The sequence below is a fragment of the Chiloscyllium plagiosum genome, chromosome 3 (assembly GCF_004010195.1).
Source record: "Chiloscyllium plagiosum isolate BGI_BamShark_2017 chromosome 3, ASM401019v2, whole genome shotgun sequence".
Taxonomy (NCBI): domain Eukaryota; kingdom Metazoa; phylum Chordata; class Chondrichthyes; order Orectolobiformes; family Hemiscylliidae; genus Chiloscyllium; species Chiloscyllium plagiosum.
In genome coordinates, this window is record NC_057712.1 from 36,496,456 (window position 1) to 36,514,118 (window position 17,663).

General features: G+C 40.3%; 1 protein-coding gene across 2 annotated transcripts in view; it reads right to left on the bottom strand.

Moving 5' to 3' along the window:
* Positions 1 to 5,863: 5,863 nt before the first annotated feature.
* The window catches only part of lyst (lysosomal trafficking regulator), a 357,679-nt gene continuing 345,879 nt past the window's right edge, over positions 5,864 to 17,663 (bottom strand). For both annotated transcript variants that reach the window (XM_043680023.1, XM_043680014.1), the window contains 2 exons: positions 8,948 to 9,019; positions 5,864 to 7,176 (listed from right to left, as the gene is read on the bottom strand). In XM_043680023.1, the coding sequence (XP_043535958.1) occupies positions 7,038 to 7,176; positions 8,948 to 9,019 (211 nt within the window). In that variant the 3' untranslated portion in view covers positions 5,864 to 7,037. The remainder of the gene's footprint in view (positions 7,177 to 8,947; positions 9,020 to 17,663) is intronic.

Sequence of the window (17,663 nt, forward strand, 5' to 3'; positions counted from 1 at the left end):
GCCCCCACCCCAATCTGTCCTATCACCCTCACCTTGACCTTTTTCCACCTATCACATTTCCGACGCCCCTCCCCCAAGTCCCTCCTCCCTAAATTTTATCTTAGCCTGCTGGACAAACTTTCCTCATTCCTGAAGAAGGGCTAATGCCCAAAACGTCAATTCTCCTGTTCCCTAGATGCTGCCTGACCTGCTGCGCTTCTCCAGCAACACATTTCCATCTCTGATCTCCAGCATCTGCAGACCTCATTTTCTCTAATGTGAATTCAGACCAAGTTGGTAGGCAGGGCTGGCGAGATGTATTCAGAGTTGTCAGACGGAGGTCGACCTCCACTTCATAACAGATAGCACTGTCAGAGATGGTGTCAGGAGAATATGAAGAGGTAAAATAGGCTAGTTTGAGTGTTCCAAAGCAGAGGTTGACACCCTTCTGATAATTAAAACTGAAACAACCAGAGGGGAGCATCTTACCTTGTAATCTGATAAAGAAATGTGATAAGTGGTATAACCTACCTCTCACCCCCACAATCTGTTAAAAAGGTGTGGTTACATGAAATGAAATTCTTTCACTCACTCTACAATTCACAAGTAACATTTTATTTATCTAACTCCCACAGTGATCAAATTAACAGAATTCCTAACAACCCATTCCCGAACTCTACCTATTCCCACATAAAACAAGATCCTACTGGTGTGCTCTTTCAATAATACAGGTCTCACTTCTAAAAATCCAATAACAACAATAAATTAAAACTTAGTCTCTCAAAGTTCACACAGAATGGATCCTTATGAACTTCCTGTGTCTTCTTCTGTCATCTTCCTCTTTCCGAAATGCCTTCTCAGTCATTTTCTAGTGTCAACAATATTCACTAAATGTGCCGTTTAACTTTATAAATGGATAGTGCTTTTAACAGAGCATGGAAACTACTTTAGAGAGCTCGGTATTTCTGTCTCAGATGGCAGTTGGCTCTCCTGATTTTCAAAAAACACAAATACCACCAATGATGCAGCAAACTTGCACAATCTTATTGGTTTCAGACTGTCAACACCATCAGTTTTTCGATTCAATTGGCTTTGAATCGTTGAGTGCTTGGTTTAAATAAATTGGCCAAAGTCAAACTCATCAACAAAATAAATCCTAAGGTATCCATTAACAAAGCCAATTGCTACACGTTTCCATTTTATAACTATCTATACGATTCTCATCTGCTCACAGACCCCTTGTCTGTTTAACTCTCAGCTGAAAAAGCACTTTACCTCTTAAAAGGACAACACCATGCTTTCCCCCATTTTACAACTTTACTGTTTTTACACACCAATTTCGTTATACCTTCCCGTTAAGAAAAAGATGAACCATCACATGAAACAATGGCTTTATTTTGTTTTCTTTCTTCTGAATCTCAATGCTACTATTGAGAGATACATAGGTCATTAATCTAAAGTTATACCTTTCATACAGATTCTGCATACATACATAACATTGCACTGTACCAGTTCTCTCTTATCTGTACGTTTTCTTTTAAGCAAATGTAAACACATCTGCAGGAACGTTTTTACAACTCACGTGTACAATTTGTAAATTAAGCACCTGTAACATAAGATCCCAACAAAACAGTCTCATATTTTTGTCCTGAAATCTTTCTAAAAAGGTGGGAGGGTTGTAGTCTTGAGTACACAACCATCTCCAAAACATTGTTTGTAATATAAACATTAAAATGTTGTAAGGCCAATGCCAAACTCAAGAACTGTTTTGATGGTGGAGTATTTTCCCTGGTGGATATTGAGTTTCTTTGAAAAAATAATCATTGGCCTTTCAATTCTGACAACAGCTTTCTGCATCAACATAGCTCCAACCCCTAAATCGCTGGTGTTAATCGTGACTAAAGAGCTTCAAGAAATTTGATATGTCTAAAACTGGCGGTTAACACTGCTTTTAAATTTTCAAATGCCACCTGGCATTGATCTGACCACCAAAATTTCATGTTCTTCTTTCACAAAACCTGATCTTACACCGGGGAACACTAAATCTCTCTCCATCTATACCACAGATTATCACTATCTCAGGTTATTATTTCAGATGGCGTGCAAATGCTTTCATTTCTTCATAGAGACTGACTAGCTCCTGTATCTCTCAATATTTTGACTTCTTTTCCTTCTCCCCCTGTTCTTCCTGAGTATACCTTACCCAGAGGTGAAATCTGTGGAAGATTGGGTGCTATCTTACTTTCCAGCCTCTTACTAGGCTGTGCACTCTCCTGCAGCTCCTCGACTTCTTTCAGAATTTCTTTCACTACCTCAACTAACCCTATTGGTTTAGCCTCTTTTATCACATTCTCTTTCCCAATGCTTTTCTTCAACCACCAACACTGTGACTTCATGTTCCAACTTATTATAGTGAAAACACCTGAGGCCTTTCACCTCCTTTTCACCCTCTTGGGTTTCTTTTTTCACCTGTGGTAAGATATTCCCAGTGTGACCTACTTTATGCTTTTCAATGAAGGATCTTCCTCTTTCCCAAGCTTTTCCCCATTTTTACACACCAATTTCGTGACGCAAGTGCCTACAAATTGGTACCAGAAGCATACAAGACAACGGTTCAGAAATATAAGAAAGGAACCAGGTCAGACTTATATTGAGTTTGAAAGAATTAAACAGAGCAAACCTGATAGACGGATGAGAGCATTAAAGATAGAAGAGACATATAAAGGTTCTTAGAGATACTATTCTGCTGGAGGACCTTTAAAAGCTCACTTCCAGAAATGATAAGAACTCATTTTGAGAAGCACAAAGTTCAAATAGCGAGAAAAGCTGCAGAGATGGTAGATGAATATATATTAGTGTATAATTCAAAATAGAGCTTCTGGCAGCAATTTCATTCCGTGAAGGATAGAAATTGGGCAAGAGGTAGATCCTTCAATGAAAATCAAAAAGTAGATCACACTGGGAGCAGTCTACCACAAGTGAAAAAGGAAACCCAAGAGGGTGTAAAAAAAGGTGAAAGACCTCAGGTGTTTTCAGTGTAACAGAGTGGGACACAAAGTCTCAGTGCTGGTGGTTTAAGAAAGGCAATGGGAAAAATGATGAGATAAAAATTGCTATACCAGTGGGATTAGTTGAGGTAGTGAAGGAAATCCTGAGAAAAATCGAGGAGCTGCAGCAGAGTGCACAGCTTAGTCAGGGGCTGGACAGTAAGATAGTATCTGATCTTTTCAAAGTCATCACCTGTGTGGGGAAGATTTACTCAGGTAGAATAGGGGAATAGGTAAAGAAGTTAAAATATTGAGGGTTACGGGAGCTAGTCAGTCTCTAATAGTTTGAGATGAAAATATTTGCATTCCTTCGGAAATGTCTGAGAGTGAGATAATCTGGAATAAATGGAGAGGGAATTAGTGTTCCCCTGTGTAAGATAAAGTTAGGAAGTCCAATCAAGACTGGGGAAATCATACTGAGAGTGATTGAAAGAGTGTCCATTCCAGGAATACTGTGTGTTCTTGGAAACGATATAGCCAGATCAAAAGTGGAAGTGATGCCCATTGCACTGGAGAAGCTGAAAGAAAATCAGGGAAATAAAAGAGTTAAAAAAAAATACCCTGGAATTCTTCCACACTGTGTGGTGACAAGATCCCACAGTCATAAGTTAAAACGAGAAGGGTAAACCAAAGAGAAAGACGAAGGAGTTGAGGTCTAGTTAGCTGACAACCTGTTTGATGAAATGGTAAAGAAAAAACCTGAGCAGGTAGAGGATCAGGCAGAGATGTTTGGTTCTGAAAGACTAATGAAGTTACAACAAACAGACAAGACAATAAAAGATTTATATCATAAAGCCTACTCTGAAAAGGAATCAGAACGTATTCCAGAATATTACTACCTTAAGGATAAAATCTTAAGGCAGAAATGGAGACCTTGGCAGGTTAGTGCAGATGAGAAATGAACTGACATTCACCAGCTTTTGTTGCTGGTATCATACATTGTGGGTAGCACATGAATGACCTGTAGGTTATCTAGGAGTAAGGAAGACCAGGCTAAGATACAGAAGCATTTGTATTGGCCTGGATTACATAAAGATCTGGTTGAATTTTGCTGTACCTGTCATACACGTCAGATGGTAGGAAAGTCACAGTCAGTAATAAAACCAGTGTCTTTGGTGCCAATTTCCACATTTGAAGAACCTTTCATGTGGGTTATGATTGATTGTATAGGTCTCCTCACTAAAACGAAAAGTGGGAATCAATATTTACTACTATAATGGACGTGTCTTCCATGTTTTATATCCTCTTTATAATTTTCTTTCCTACCTGTTTTTATCTTATAAAATGTAACAATACCTGTTACAAATGTAACAATAATTTGGTTCTTTCATACAAACCAATTAATATAAAAGCTTGAGGTCCTAGTACTGATTCTTGTGGCATGGCACTCATTATATCTTGACTAGAAAATGATCCATTTATAGTTCTGTCTAGGAAACAGTAATCTTCTGTTGGTATGTATCAAATTTAAATAAACACTTACATAACTATGAGAGAACAGCAAGCTAAGGTTGATTGGTTAAATAAATTAAAAACTATGGTGATAAATAAAGTGGGAAATATTTAAAGAAATAATTAAGAATGTTCAAAAATAAATTCCTTTGAAACCAAATATCCAGCAAGACGATCCAGAAGAAGCTTACAATTTTGCAATGATAAGTAATAAAGTCTGGGGGATTAGGAGTACTGAAGGAACCAATAAAGGGCAACCAAAAATTTAATGACAACGGTAAACGTAGAAAATACAAGTAAACTATGCAGGAGTTAAACACAGGGGGGTCAGAGATTTCACAAATATGTAAAAATGAGAGAAGTAGCAAATGTTAGTTTCTCAGAAGGAAAGATGGGACCAATTATCATGGGAAGTGAGGAAATAAGATGGACTGAACAATTATTTGGCATCTACCTTTACAGTAGAAGACACAAGCTACATACCAGAAATAAAAGGTAGCTGGGGCTAATATGAATGTGGAAATTAAGGCAAGTAATTGTAGAGAAATAATACTGAAGAAAGTTAAGGGACCAAAGACTAACAAATTCTGTGGCTCAAGGACATTATGATTCTCCCCATTCCCAATTCTTGTTATCATGCTAATAAGGCCCTTGCCATCCATGAGATTATTGTGGATGACTATATCAATGCTACAGCTTTAATGAAGATCTAGTGGAGGAATGATGACACTCTTCTTCTAAATAACATATTCCCACGGGACTATCTTCCATCACCTCTTTATTCTTGTAGGACTGGCAAAGCTGGCATTTGTTGTCCATCCCTAGTTGTTCTTGAATTGAGTGAATCTCTAGGCAATTTCAGAGAACAATTAAGATTCAACCACATTGGTGTAGGTGTGGAGTCATACGTAAGCCAGACGAGGTAAGGGCAATAGATTTCTTCCCCTAAAGGGTGTGGGTGAACCAAATTGATGCTTAACAACAATGATTAGTTACATGTTTACCATTACGCTATCTTGTAATTCCAGATTTTACTGAATACAAAATTTTCCATCTGCTTTGGTGGAATTCAAATCCATGGACTCAAACTTGGGGCTTTGGATTATTAGTTGACTGACATTACCATAAATGTCTACCAAAATCTTTGTAACCATATGATGCCCTTATCCCTTTGCCATTTTTATTTCCTTTCAGCAACTCTTTCAATCACCCATCCAAATACCATTAAAGTTTCTCATGGGGATCAGCAATGTCAACGAGGGCCAGCAAATAGGTGCAACATTTCAAAATCTACAGAACACCGATTTCATGAATTTTTAAACTAACTTAATATTAAATATCAGCAAAACATAATTAGTAGAATAAAAAGACAAGAACAGAAAGACTTTACAGATTACAGTTAATTTAATGTTCAAATATTCATCACAATAGTTTGTACAGATACGTAACGAGTGGAAGTACAAAAGACAGCAAACGCTCACTTTCCAAGTCTGAGGAACAATGGTTTCATAATTTTTTTAAAACTTATTTGTTAAAGTTTTAAATATCAGCAAAATCACTGAAACTATCTCACTTTCGTCAAAATACTTGCAAAATGCATACTTTTCAACTCTTTATTTTTAAATATATTTAAGAATAATAATCAAAAGACAACTTTCAGAGAGAAAATGGCAGACAAAGTTGGGACCATGTGCTTCCCAGTTAAATAAACAGTCATGTATTTGACACAAGTGGGTTATAGTTCGACCATAAACAGCCAGTATTGTATTTTCAATAAAGCCAACATAGTTTCTGTGTAGAATTTCTGTTATCCATTCGCTTTAAGGTAGATGTATCTTTTCATGCAATCTGGCAAGCACTGGCAAAATAAAACTTGATCTCTCAATCTGCTCATTGTTACTTATGAAAAATAAAGGGAAGAAACAATTTGATTCATATCAAATTATTCAGATGACAGAATTATTTTCAAGAAACAGTATGAGAAATGGTAGCACTTACAAAGATGAAAAACATTCAAGGCAATCGCAGATAGATGCTGTGTGCAGATAGAAATTGGTTTAAGGTGCTTTATATCATAATTCCATGCTCCGATATGTAGTTGATTCTGTTCTTGTACCTCATTACACTGCTTGGTCTCATGCCCATTGTATGCAAAACTTGATATAGATTCAGAAGTAAAAAATATTGCACTCTGTAAAATTATCAACCAGACACATTGCATAATTTACATCAAATTGAAACTGCTGGAACTGAGTTTTAGGTTGCCCATTTGAAACCATTAATATATTGAAGAACTGCATATGCAACAAGTCAAGGATTCCCATCATGGGCAGGAAGGCAACAGAACGCAATGACAAAAGCTGCTCTGCAGATCTGTTTCCATATTCCATCTTGTTCTGTTGAAAATCAATTGCTCCTTTTATGAGGATCTTTCTCATTTAGAATATATACACAACTGAGGAGAGGAACATTTCATTTCTCAACCTCAACCTTATCCCGAAAGCACTGAAGATTCTAAATGTGCACAGTGATTGGTATAAAGAAACCCAATTTAAATGTTCAGCCGGCAGCGTAACTGCTTAGAAAGGAATAAAACATAGGGAGCTTCATCCGTTGTTGGTCCTTACGACACCAGGCTATCACAGTGCCATCACTGTTTGCTGTGTAGAGATGATGGCCATCGCAGGAAAACGTGAGACTGTAGGACAAAAAAGAGAATATAACGAAGTCAAAAAGCACGATTATCAAAAATATGGTAGACATTTAACTCAGGATTTTACCTAATTCTTTGGTATGTTTTTTGACCATCAACACAAATTTTTTTTTTCCCTTTTCTGATAATTTTCTACTCTCCCACCCCAGGGAAAAGACTTTGTCTATTTATCCTACACGCCTCTCATGATTTTATAAACCTTTATAAAGGTCACCCTTCAGCCTCTGACGCTCCAGAGAAAACAGCCCCAGCCTGTTCAGCCTCTCCCTATTGCTCAGATCCTCCAACCCTGGCAACATCCTTGTAAATCTTTTCTGAACCCTTCCAAGTTTCACAACATCCTTCTGATAGGAAGGAAACCAGACTTGCACGCAATATTCCAACAGTGGCCTAACCAATGTCCTGTACAGCTGCAACATGACCTCCCAACTCCTGTACTCAATACTCTGACCAATAAAGGAAAGCACACCAAACACCTTCTTCCCTATCCTATCTACCTGCGACTCCACTTTGAAGGAGCTATGAACCTGCACTCCAAGATCTCTCTGTTCAGCAACATTCCCCAGAACATTACCATTAAGTGTATAAGTCCTGCCAAGATTTGCTTTCCCAAAATGCAGCACCTCGTATTTACCTAAATTAAACTTCATCTGCCATTCCTCAGCCCATTGGCCCATCTGATCAAGATCCCGTTGTAAACTGAAGTAACCTTCTTCGCTGTCCACTACATTTCCAATTTTGATGTCATCTGCAAACTTACCAACTATACCTTTATGCTCACATCCAAATCATTTATATAATTTATGGTGGCTCAGCGGTTAGTACGGCTACCTCACAGCCGTAGGGACCCAGGTTCGATTCCAGTCTTGGGCAACTGTCTCTGTGGAGTTTGCACATTCTCCCAGTGGTCTGCATGGTTTTCCTCCAGGTGCTCTGGTTTCCTCCCACAGTCCAAAGACGGGCTGGTTAGGTGAACTGACAATGCCAAACTGCCCATAGAGTTCAGGGATGTGTAGGATAGGTGCATTAGGCATGGAAAATGTACAGTAATAGGGTGGGGGAATGGATCTGGGTGGGATAATCTTCGGTGGGTCAGTGTGGACGTGTTAGGCTAAATGGCCTGTTTCCACACTGTAGGGATTCTATGATTCTAAATGACTGAGCACCGATCCTTGTGGCACTCCACAGGTCACGGGCCTCCAGTCTGAAAAACAACCCTTCACCACCACCCTGTCTTCTACGTCCGAGCCAGTTTTGTATCCAAGTGGCTAGTTCTCCCTGTATTCCATGAGATCTAACCTTGCTAACCTGTGTCTCATGGGAAACCTTGTCGAACGCCTTACTGAAGTCCATATAGATCATGTCTACCGCTCTGCAATCATCAATCCTCTTTGTTACTTCTTCAAAAAACTCAGTAAAGCTTGTGATTGGCCAAGGAAATATATTTTAAAGAAAATTGTAAAGGAGAGAAAGAATAGAAGTGGGAAAGGAATTTTAGAATTTCACAAGTTATACACCTTGGGCACTGGAGGTATAGATGCCAATGAGGGACAAATACAACTAGCAATACAAGAGTGGTCTGAAATAGAAACCTGTTAGAAAGTGAATCTTGGATATAGCCTGCTGAGATTGTTCTGTTCATCTGAAAATCTTATTCTTAGAATGACTGGATACACATGAGCATACTTAAACAATATTAGCATAAAACATGGCATCTACAATTCTGTACAACACAAATGTATTTTCTCAATCTTACCTGACAATAGGCCGATTTGATTTCGGGAAAGCAATTTCCCTAACAGGCTTCAAGTCCCATGTACTCCACAGCCTGAATGGCATAGAAATGTTCAAAAGTAAGAATGCTGACTTGTCATTTTAATTATTACAGTAAAAAATTGCCCGTACATGTGAATAAAGGAGTTTACTGGGTCCACAGATAAGATTTAAGCATTTGAAAGGTTTTATAAATGAACAGCTAAAGGGCAAGTAAGCAACAATCAATGAAGTACCTGCAAAGCTAATGTACAAACACTTAATGTGCCTATATCAAATTTCTCAATCAATGAGATCTTATAAAATAGAAATAGGAGTAGGCCCTCTAGCCTGTATTCCTGCTTGACCATTCATTCGGATCACAGCTGAGCCAACACTCTTCACATCCACTTTCCTGTCTTTCCCAATGATCCTTGATACCCCTACTGATCAACAATCCATCTCAGCCATAAATATACACAGGAACCTGGCTTTCACAGTTCCCTCAGCATCAACACTCAAAGAAGTGCCTCCATGTCAGTCTTAAATTTGTGCACTTTGAGAGACACTTTCAATAGGTCCTCTGGTCCTAGACTCTCAGTATTTATTCTTTCAAGTCCCTTACGAATTCTATACGTCTCAATGAAATCACTTTTCATCCTTCTAAATGCTAGTGAGTGGAGTTCCAACGTGTTTAGCCTTTGCTTATAAGATAATGCATCCATACCAGGGAGCATTCTCTAAACTGCTTTCAATGAAATAATACCTTTCCTTAAATAAGGAGACCAAAACTGCTCTCAGTACTCCAGATTTTAAAATAAATCATTTGAGAGATGTGGATGTCACTGGATAGCCAGCATTTGTTGCCCGTCTCTAGTTGCCCCTAAGAAGGTAGCGGTGTTCCATGTATCTGCTGCTTTTGGCCTTCTAATGGAAGTGGTCATGGATTTGGAAGGTGCTGTCTGACGATCTTTAGTGAATCTGGAATGCACCTTGTAAATAGTATACTCTGCTATGACTGAGCATTCGTGGTGAAAGGAGTGGACATTTGTGGATGTGGTGCCAATCAAGTGTGCTGCTTTGCTCTGGATGGTGTTAAGCTTCTTGAGTATTGTTGGAAATGTACCCTTCCAGGCAACAGAGGAGTATTCCATCAGACTCCTGACTTGTGCCCTGTAGATAATGGACAGGTTTTGGAGAGTTAGAAAATGAGTCACTCATCACAGCATTCCTAGCCTCTGACCTTTTCTTGTAGCTACTGTATTTAAATGACAAGTCCAGTTGAGTTTCTGGTCAATGGTAACCCCAAGGATATTGATACTGGGGTTTCAGTGATGCTAATACCATGAGACTGTCATGAGACTGTGGTTAGATTGTCTCATATTGATGATGGTCATGGCCTAGCATTTGTGTGCCTTGAATGTTACTTGTCAGCCTAAGCCTGCATATCGTGTGGATCGTGTTGCATTTGAGCATGAACTGCTTCAGTATCAGGGGAGTTGCAAATGTTGCTGTACATTGCACAACCATCAACGAGCACCCTGACTTCTGATCTTATGTTGGAGGAACGTTCATTGTTGAAGCAGCTGAAGATTGTTGAGCCTGAAGATGTAGTCACTCGTACCTTGGTCAGTGCAGTAAGACTTCCCTACAATTATATTTCAATCCCTTGAAATAAGAAAGCTACTGTTTTACCACTAGTCCTAACTTATTTGGACAGAGTATTAAACAAGAGATTATTGGAGTTGAAATAAATAATGTTAATCTTCACATAGACAGGACCGATCAAATTGGCCAAGGTAGTTATAGAACCCTCACAGTGCAGGGACGGGTTATTCAGTCCCTCAAGTCTACAACGACCAAAGAGCATCCCATTCAGACCCAGCCCTCAACCCTAACCCCATAACTCCACATTTACCATGACAAACCCAACCAATCTCGACACTACGGGTCAATTTAGTATGGTCAATCTAACCTGTACATTTTTGAACTGTGGGGAGAAATTGGAACACCAGGCAGAAACCCACACAGAGTTGGGGAGGATGGGCAAGGTCCACACAGACAGTTGCCTGAGGCTGGAATTGAACCCGGTTCCATGGCACTGTGAGGCAGCAGTGCTAACCACCGAGTACCTGTGCACTGCTGCAAGGTGAATTTATAGTATGCTTTTTTGACAGTTTCCTGGAGCAATATTGGTGGAATCAACAAGAGATAAATCTATTTTGATTGTTTCAGCGGTGGTTCAAGTGGGAGGAGTGACTGCGAGTTCCAGTGGCACGACGGGAAGGTAACTTTTAAACATATAAACTTACCTCGGGAGTTTCAGGTACATATTTTGGCAGTGGCCGAATCCAGAGACACTACCCGCCGCCAACCTCTAACCAAAAAAAAGGACTCTTGTGCATTGCAAAGGTAAGGCATTTCAATTAATATTTCTTGTGTTTCGTGGGATTGATTAAAAGTTTACCATTAATTGGTTAGCTGAACAAGACCATAGAGAAGTACTAACGGTTGTTTAACTCAAATTTGTATAAATTAATTAAATAAGTAGAGACAGCTGGACAGGTGATGTGCTGTGGCTGTATGATGTGGGAGCTATCTGATCCGACTGTGAACAGCAGTGACCACATCTGCAAGTGTTGGTTGCTGGAAGAGTTAATGATCTGGAATCTGAGCTTCAAACACTGCAGCACACTGGGAGAGGGAGAGTTACCTGGGCACTTTATTTCAGGGGGCAGTCACACCCGGTAGATTAAATAATTCAAATTCAGTTAATGATCAGGGACAACAGGGTGTGACTGTAAGTGAGGCAGGTAGGGGGATTCTGAGCTCAGGAGTGAAGGAGCCTCAGCCTTCGACCTTGTCCAACAGGTATAAGATTTTTGCTCCCTGTATGGATGAGGAAAAGGGATGTAGACAGGATGAGCCAGCTGACCACGGCACCATGGTGCAGAAGGCCATTCAAGATGGGGGAGCAAAAAGACAAGCACTTGTTATAGGGGATTCTATAATTAGGGAGACAGATAGTATCCTTTGTGAGTCCTTGCATGTGTGTTGCCTGTCACGTGCCAGGGTGCAGGACATCTCCAAACGGCTTGTGGAGAAGTAGTGGTGAATCTAGTTGTTGTGGTCCACGTTGGCACAAACAACATAGGCAAGGCTAGGAAGGAGGACCTGTTTGGGGAGTATCATACACTAGGAAGGAAATTGAAGAACAGGCTTTTTGGAACAGCTTGTGTAGGAGCCCACAAGGGAGCAGGCTATTCTGGACTTAATGCTATGTAACAAGCCAGACTTTATAAAAGATCTTCGAGTCAGATAACACTTAGGAGGCAGCGATCATAATATGGTAGCGTTCAGTCCGCAGTTCGAAAGAGAGAAGGCAAAATCGGATGTAATGGTGTTATAGTTAAATAAAGGTAATTACAGGGGCATGAGAATAAACTGACTAAAACTGACTGCAAGCAGAGCCTAGTGGGGAAGACAGTAGAGCAACAATGGCAGGAGTTTCTGGGTATACTTGAGGACACAATACAGAGGTGCACCCCAAAGAAAGGACAGATTACCCAGGGGGGGGATTAGACAACCATGGCTGACGAAGAAATTCAGGAGATGTATCACAGAAAAAGACAGCGCCTATAAAGTGACCAAGAGCACTAGGAAATCAGAAGATTGGGAAGACTACAAAAACAAACAGAGGATAACAGAGAGAAATAAGGAAGGAGAGGATCAAATATGAAGGTAAGCCAGCCAGTAATATTAGAAATGATAGTAAAAGTTTCTTTCAATACTTAAGAAACAAACAAGAGGCAAAAGTAGAGATTGGGCTGCTCCAAATTGATGCAGAAAGGCTAGCGATGGGAGATAAGGAACTTAATAAATACTTTGTGTCAGTCTTCACATGGAAGACATGAGTAATATCCCAACAATTAAGCAGAGTCAAGGGGCAGAGTTGAGTATGATGGCCATTACAAATGAGAAAGTACTTGATAAGCTAAAAGGTCTAAAACTGATAAATCTCCTGGCCAGGATGGGCTACATCCTAGAGTTCTGAGGGAGGTGGCTGAAGGAATAGCGGAGGAGTTAGTTGTAATCTTTCAAAAATCACTGGAGTCAAGGAAAGTCCCAGATGATTGGAAAATCGCTGTTGTTGCCCCCTTATTCAAGAAAGGATCATGACAAAAGATGGAAAACTATAGGCTGATTAGCCTAACCTCGGTTGTAGGTAAAATTCTAGAATCCATCGTTAAGGATGAGATTTCTAAGGTCTTGGAAGTGCAGAGTCGAAATAGAGCAAGTCAGCATGGATTTAGTAAGAGGAGGTTGTGCCTGACGAACCTGTTAGAATTCTTTGAAGAGGTAACAAGTAGGTTAGACCAGGGAAATCCAGTGGATGTTGTTATCTCCCTAGATTTCCAAAAGGCTTTTGATAAGGTGCCTCACAGGAGGCTGCTGAGTAAGGTGAGGGCCCATGGTGTCCGAGGTGAGCTACTGGTATGGATGAGGATTGGCTATCTGACAGAAGGTAGAGAGTTGGGATAAAAGGTTCTTTTTCAAAATGGCAGCTGGTGATAAGTGGCGTCCCACAGGATTTGGTCTTGGGGCCCCAGCTGTTCACTTTAAATATAAATGATTTGGATGAAGAGACTGGGGACATTCTGGCGAAGTTCACCAATGATACAAAGTTAGGTGGACAGGCAGGTAGTTCTGAGGAGGTGGGCAGGCTACAGAAAGGTTTAGACAGTTTGGGAGAATGGTTCAAGAAATGGCTGATGAAATTCAATGTGAGCAAATGCAAGATCTTGCACTTTGGAAAAAAGAACACAAGCATGGACTTTTTTTTCTAAATGGTGAGAAAATTCATAAAGCCAAAGTACAAAGGGATCTGGGAGTGCTAGTACAGGATTCTCTAAATGTTGACTTGCAGGTTGAGTCCATGGTTAAGAAAGCAAATGTTGTAATTTATTTCAAGAGGGTTGGAATGTAAAAGCAGTGAGGTGCTACTAAGATTTTATAAAGCTCTGGTTAGGCCCCATTTAGAATACTGTGTCCAGTTTTGGGCCGCATACCTCAGGAAGGACATACTGGCACTGGAGTGTGTCCAGCGGAGATTCACATGGATGATCCCTGGAATGGTAGGCCTAACATACGATGAACAGCTGAGGATCCTGGGATTGTATTCGCTAGAGTTCAGAAGTTTGAGGGGAGATCTAATAGAAACTTACAAGATAATGCACGGCTTAGAAAGGGTGAACACTGGGAAATTGTTTCTGTCAGGCGGGGATACTAGGACTTGTGGGCACAGCTTTAGAATTAGAGGGGTCAATTTAAAACAGAAATGAGGAGACATTTCTTCAGTCAGAGTGGTGGGGCTGTGGAATGCACTGCCATGGAGCCCAGTGGGGAGGCCAGGACGTTAAATGTCTTTAAGGCATTGATTGATAAATTCTTAATCTCGCAAGGAATTGAGGGATATGGGGAGAGTGCAGGTCAGTGGCGTTGAAATGCCCATCAGCCATGATTGAATGGCAGAGGGGACTTGATGGGCCAATGGCCTTACTTCCACTCCTATTTCTTATGGTCTTATTTTAGATCTAGTATTGCATAGTAAGGCAGTTTCATCTGTAACGTCAAAGGAAAGGATCCCCTGATAAATAGTAATTATGAAACAATGGATTTCCACATTGTTAGAAAATACTTTAATCTAACGGTCAAAAATAGTAGGGGTGGATGAATCTGCCCTCAAATGTTCCTCAGAAACTCTATTCATTGGAGCAGTCATTAAGAGAATAATTACCCCTCCATAATTGTAAGTAGAATAGAAGGAAATATGGTGGAGCAATCAGCGGTTACATAAATAAATTCTGGCAGTGACAGAGTTCACAGGAGAGAATTGACCAAAAGTGGAATCTGGTATAGGAAGCCTGTCATTAGGAAAATCTTAGAGTCCACCTATCTTAGATTCACAGAGACCTACAGCACAGAAAAAGATCCAACATGTCCTTACCGGCTGTTATTGGGAAATTGTTAGAGTCCATCAAATGGAATGTAATAGGAGGGAATTTAGAAATATGATCAAGCAAAGTCAGCATAACCTCACAAAAAGGAAATCGTGCTCAATTTGAGGAGGCAACGAGGATAAATAAAAATGAACAGATAGATGCAATATATTTGGACTTTCAAAAGTCAGTCGATAAGGTACTACTTATGCCACACAAGGCTACTAAATAAGAGCCTTTAGTATTGGAGATAGTATATTAGCATGGAGATTGTATATTAGCATGGAGATTGGATTGGTGAATTAATACAAGACAGAGAGTTATGAAAAGAGAGCATTTTCAGGATGGTAACCTATAACTGGAGGAGTTCCACAATGAACGGAACTGGACCCACAATTATTTACAACATATATTAATGATATGGTTGCCCAAAGTGAATTTACTATTGTCATAGATAGGAAGGCAAGTAGTGAGGATGTGTATGGCATTCTAGTGGATATGACCATAAGGATGTTGTTGATAAGAGAATTAGATGATAACAATGCACGTCAAGATGAGCAGAGAATATTCTCTTTAGGAGATGGTCATTGCTTTAACGTTTGCTTAACAAAATATTATTTGCCACTTATCAGCCCAGATCTGGATAATGTGTTCACAGGATCCTACTCAAGACTTCTCATCCATCCCTCTATGGAATAGTGCCCAACAGTTGGATCAGCAATGCTTTAGTGTCACAAGTAGCAGTTCAATATACAGATTTATTTACAGTTCTGACCATAATATTTGGAGGGCACGGTGGCTCAGCGGTTAGCACTGTTGCTCATAACACCAGGGTCCCAGGTTCGATTCCAGCCTCAGGCAACTATCTGTGTGGAGTTTGCACATTTACCCCATGTCTGCGTGGGTTTCCTTCGGGTGTTCCAGTTTCCTCCCACAATCCAAAGATGTGCAGACCAGGTGAATTGGCCATGCTAAATTGCCCATAGTGTTAGTTGCATTAGTCACAGGGAAATGGGTCTGGGTGGGTTACTCTTTGGAGGGTCGGTGTGGACTGGTTGGGACAAAGGGCCTGTTTCCACACTGTATGGAATCTAATCTAATCATAATAATTTTGTGCCACCACAACTTTCTCACTAAATTTTACAAATCCCCACCAAATACGCATGTAAGCCAAGATATTTGTGCACACTAGCCTATTCAAAGGAGATGAGTAAGAGATGGTGATTCCCATGAAAATTTTGACACAGCTCAACACCATTAGCTGCCACTGCAAGAAAACCTGAGCATGGGAACTGCTCATTCCCATTTTTGGCAATTCAGGATCATAGAATAATTCTCACATGACTGAAACACAACTCATGAGTATTCATATATATATTTACTATAAACAATTACAATGGCAAAGAGTTAAGGAAAGGAAAGGCTGGTAGGTATAGGGAATGCTGGATGACTAAAGAAATTGAGGGTTTGGTTAAGAAAAAGAAGGAAGCATAAGTAAGGTATAGACAGGATAGAACGAGTGAATTCTTAGAAGAGTCTAAAGGAAGTAGGAGTATACTTAAGAGGGAAATCAAGAGGGCAAAAAAGGGGACATGAGATAGCTTTGGCAAATAGAATTATGGAGAATCCAAAGAGTTTTTACAAGTATATTAAGGACAAAAGGGTAACTAGGGAGAGAATAGGGCCCCTCAAAGATCAGCAAGGCGGCCTTTGTGTGGAGCCGCAGAAAATGGGGAAGATACTAAATGAGTATTTTGCATCAGTATTTATGTGGAAAAGGATATGGAAGATATAGACTGTAGGGAAATAGATGGCGACATCTTACAAAATGTCCATATTACAGAGGAGGAAGTGCTGGATGTCTTGAAACGGGTAAAGGCGGATAAATCCCCAGGACCTGATCAGGTGTACCCTAGAACTCTGTGGGAAGCTAGAGAAGTGATTGCTGGGCCTCTTGCTGAGATATTTGTATCATTGATAGTCACAGGTGAGGTGCCGGAAGACTGGAGGTTGGCTAACGTGGTGCCACAGTTTAAGAAGGCCAGGCAGCATCATCCAAGGAGCAGGAGAATCGACGTTTCGGGCATTCTCGAGAATTGGAAGAAGGGCTTATGCCCGAAACATCGATTCTCCTGCTTCTCGGATGCTGCCTGGCCTGCTGTGTTTTTCCAGCACCACATTTTTCAACTCATGTATTTGGAAAGGCAAGGACTGATTAGAGATAGTCAACATGGCTTTGTGCGAGGGAAATCATGTCTCACAAACTTGATTGAGTTTTTTGAGGAAGTAACAAAGAGGATTGATGAGGGCAGAGCAGTAGATGTGATTTATATGGACTTCAGTAAGGCGTTCAATAAGGTTCCCCATGGAAGACTGATTAGCAAGGTTAGATCTCAAGGAATACAGGGAGAACTAGCCATTTGGATACAGAACTTGCTCAAAGGTAGAAGACAGAGGGTGGTGGTGGAGGGTTGTTTTTCCAGACTGGAGGCTTGTGACCAGTGGAGTGCCACAAGGATCAGTGCTGGGTCCTCTACTTGTTGTCATTTACATAAATGATTTGGATCCGAGCATAAGAGGTACAGTTAGTAAGTTTAAAGATGATACCAAAAGTGGAGGTGTAGTGGACAGTGAAGAGGGTTACCTCAGATTACAACAGGATCTTGACCAGATGGGCCAATGGGCTGAGAAGTGGCAGATGGAGTTTAATTCAGATAAATG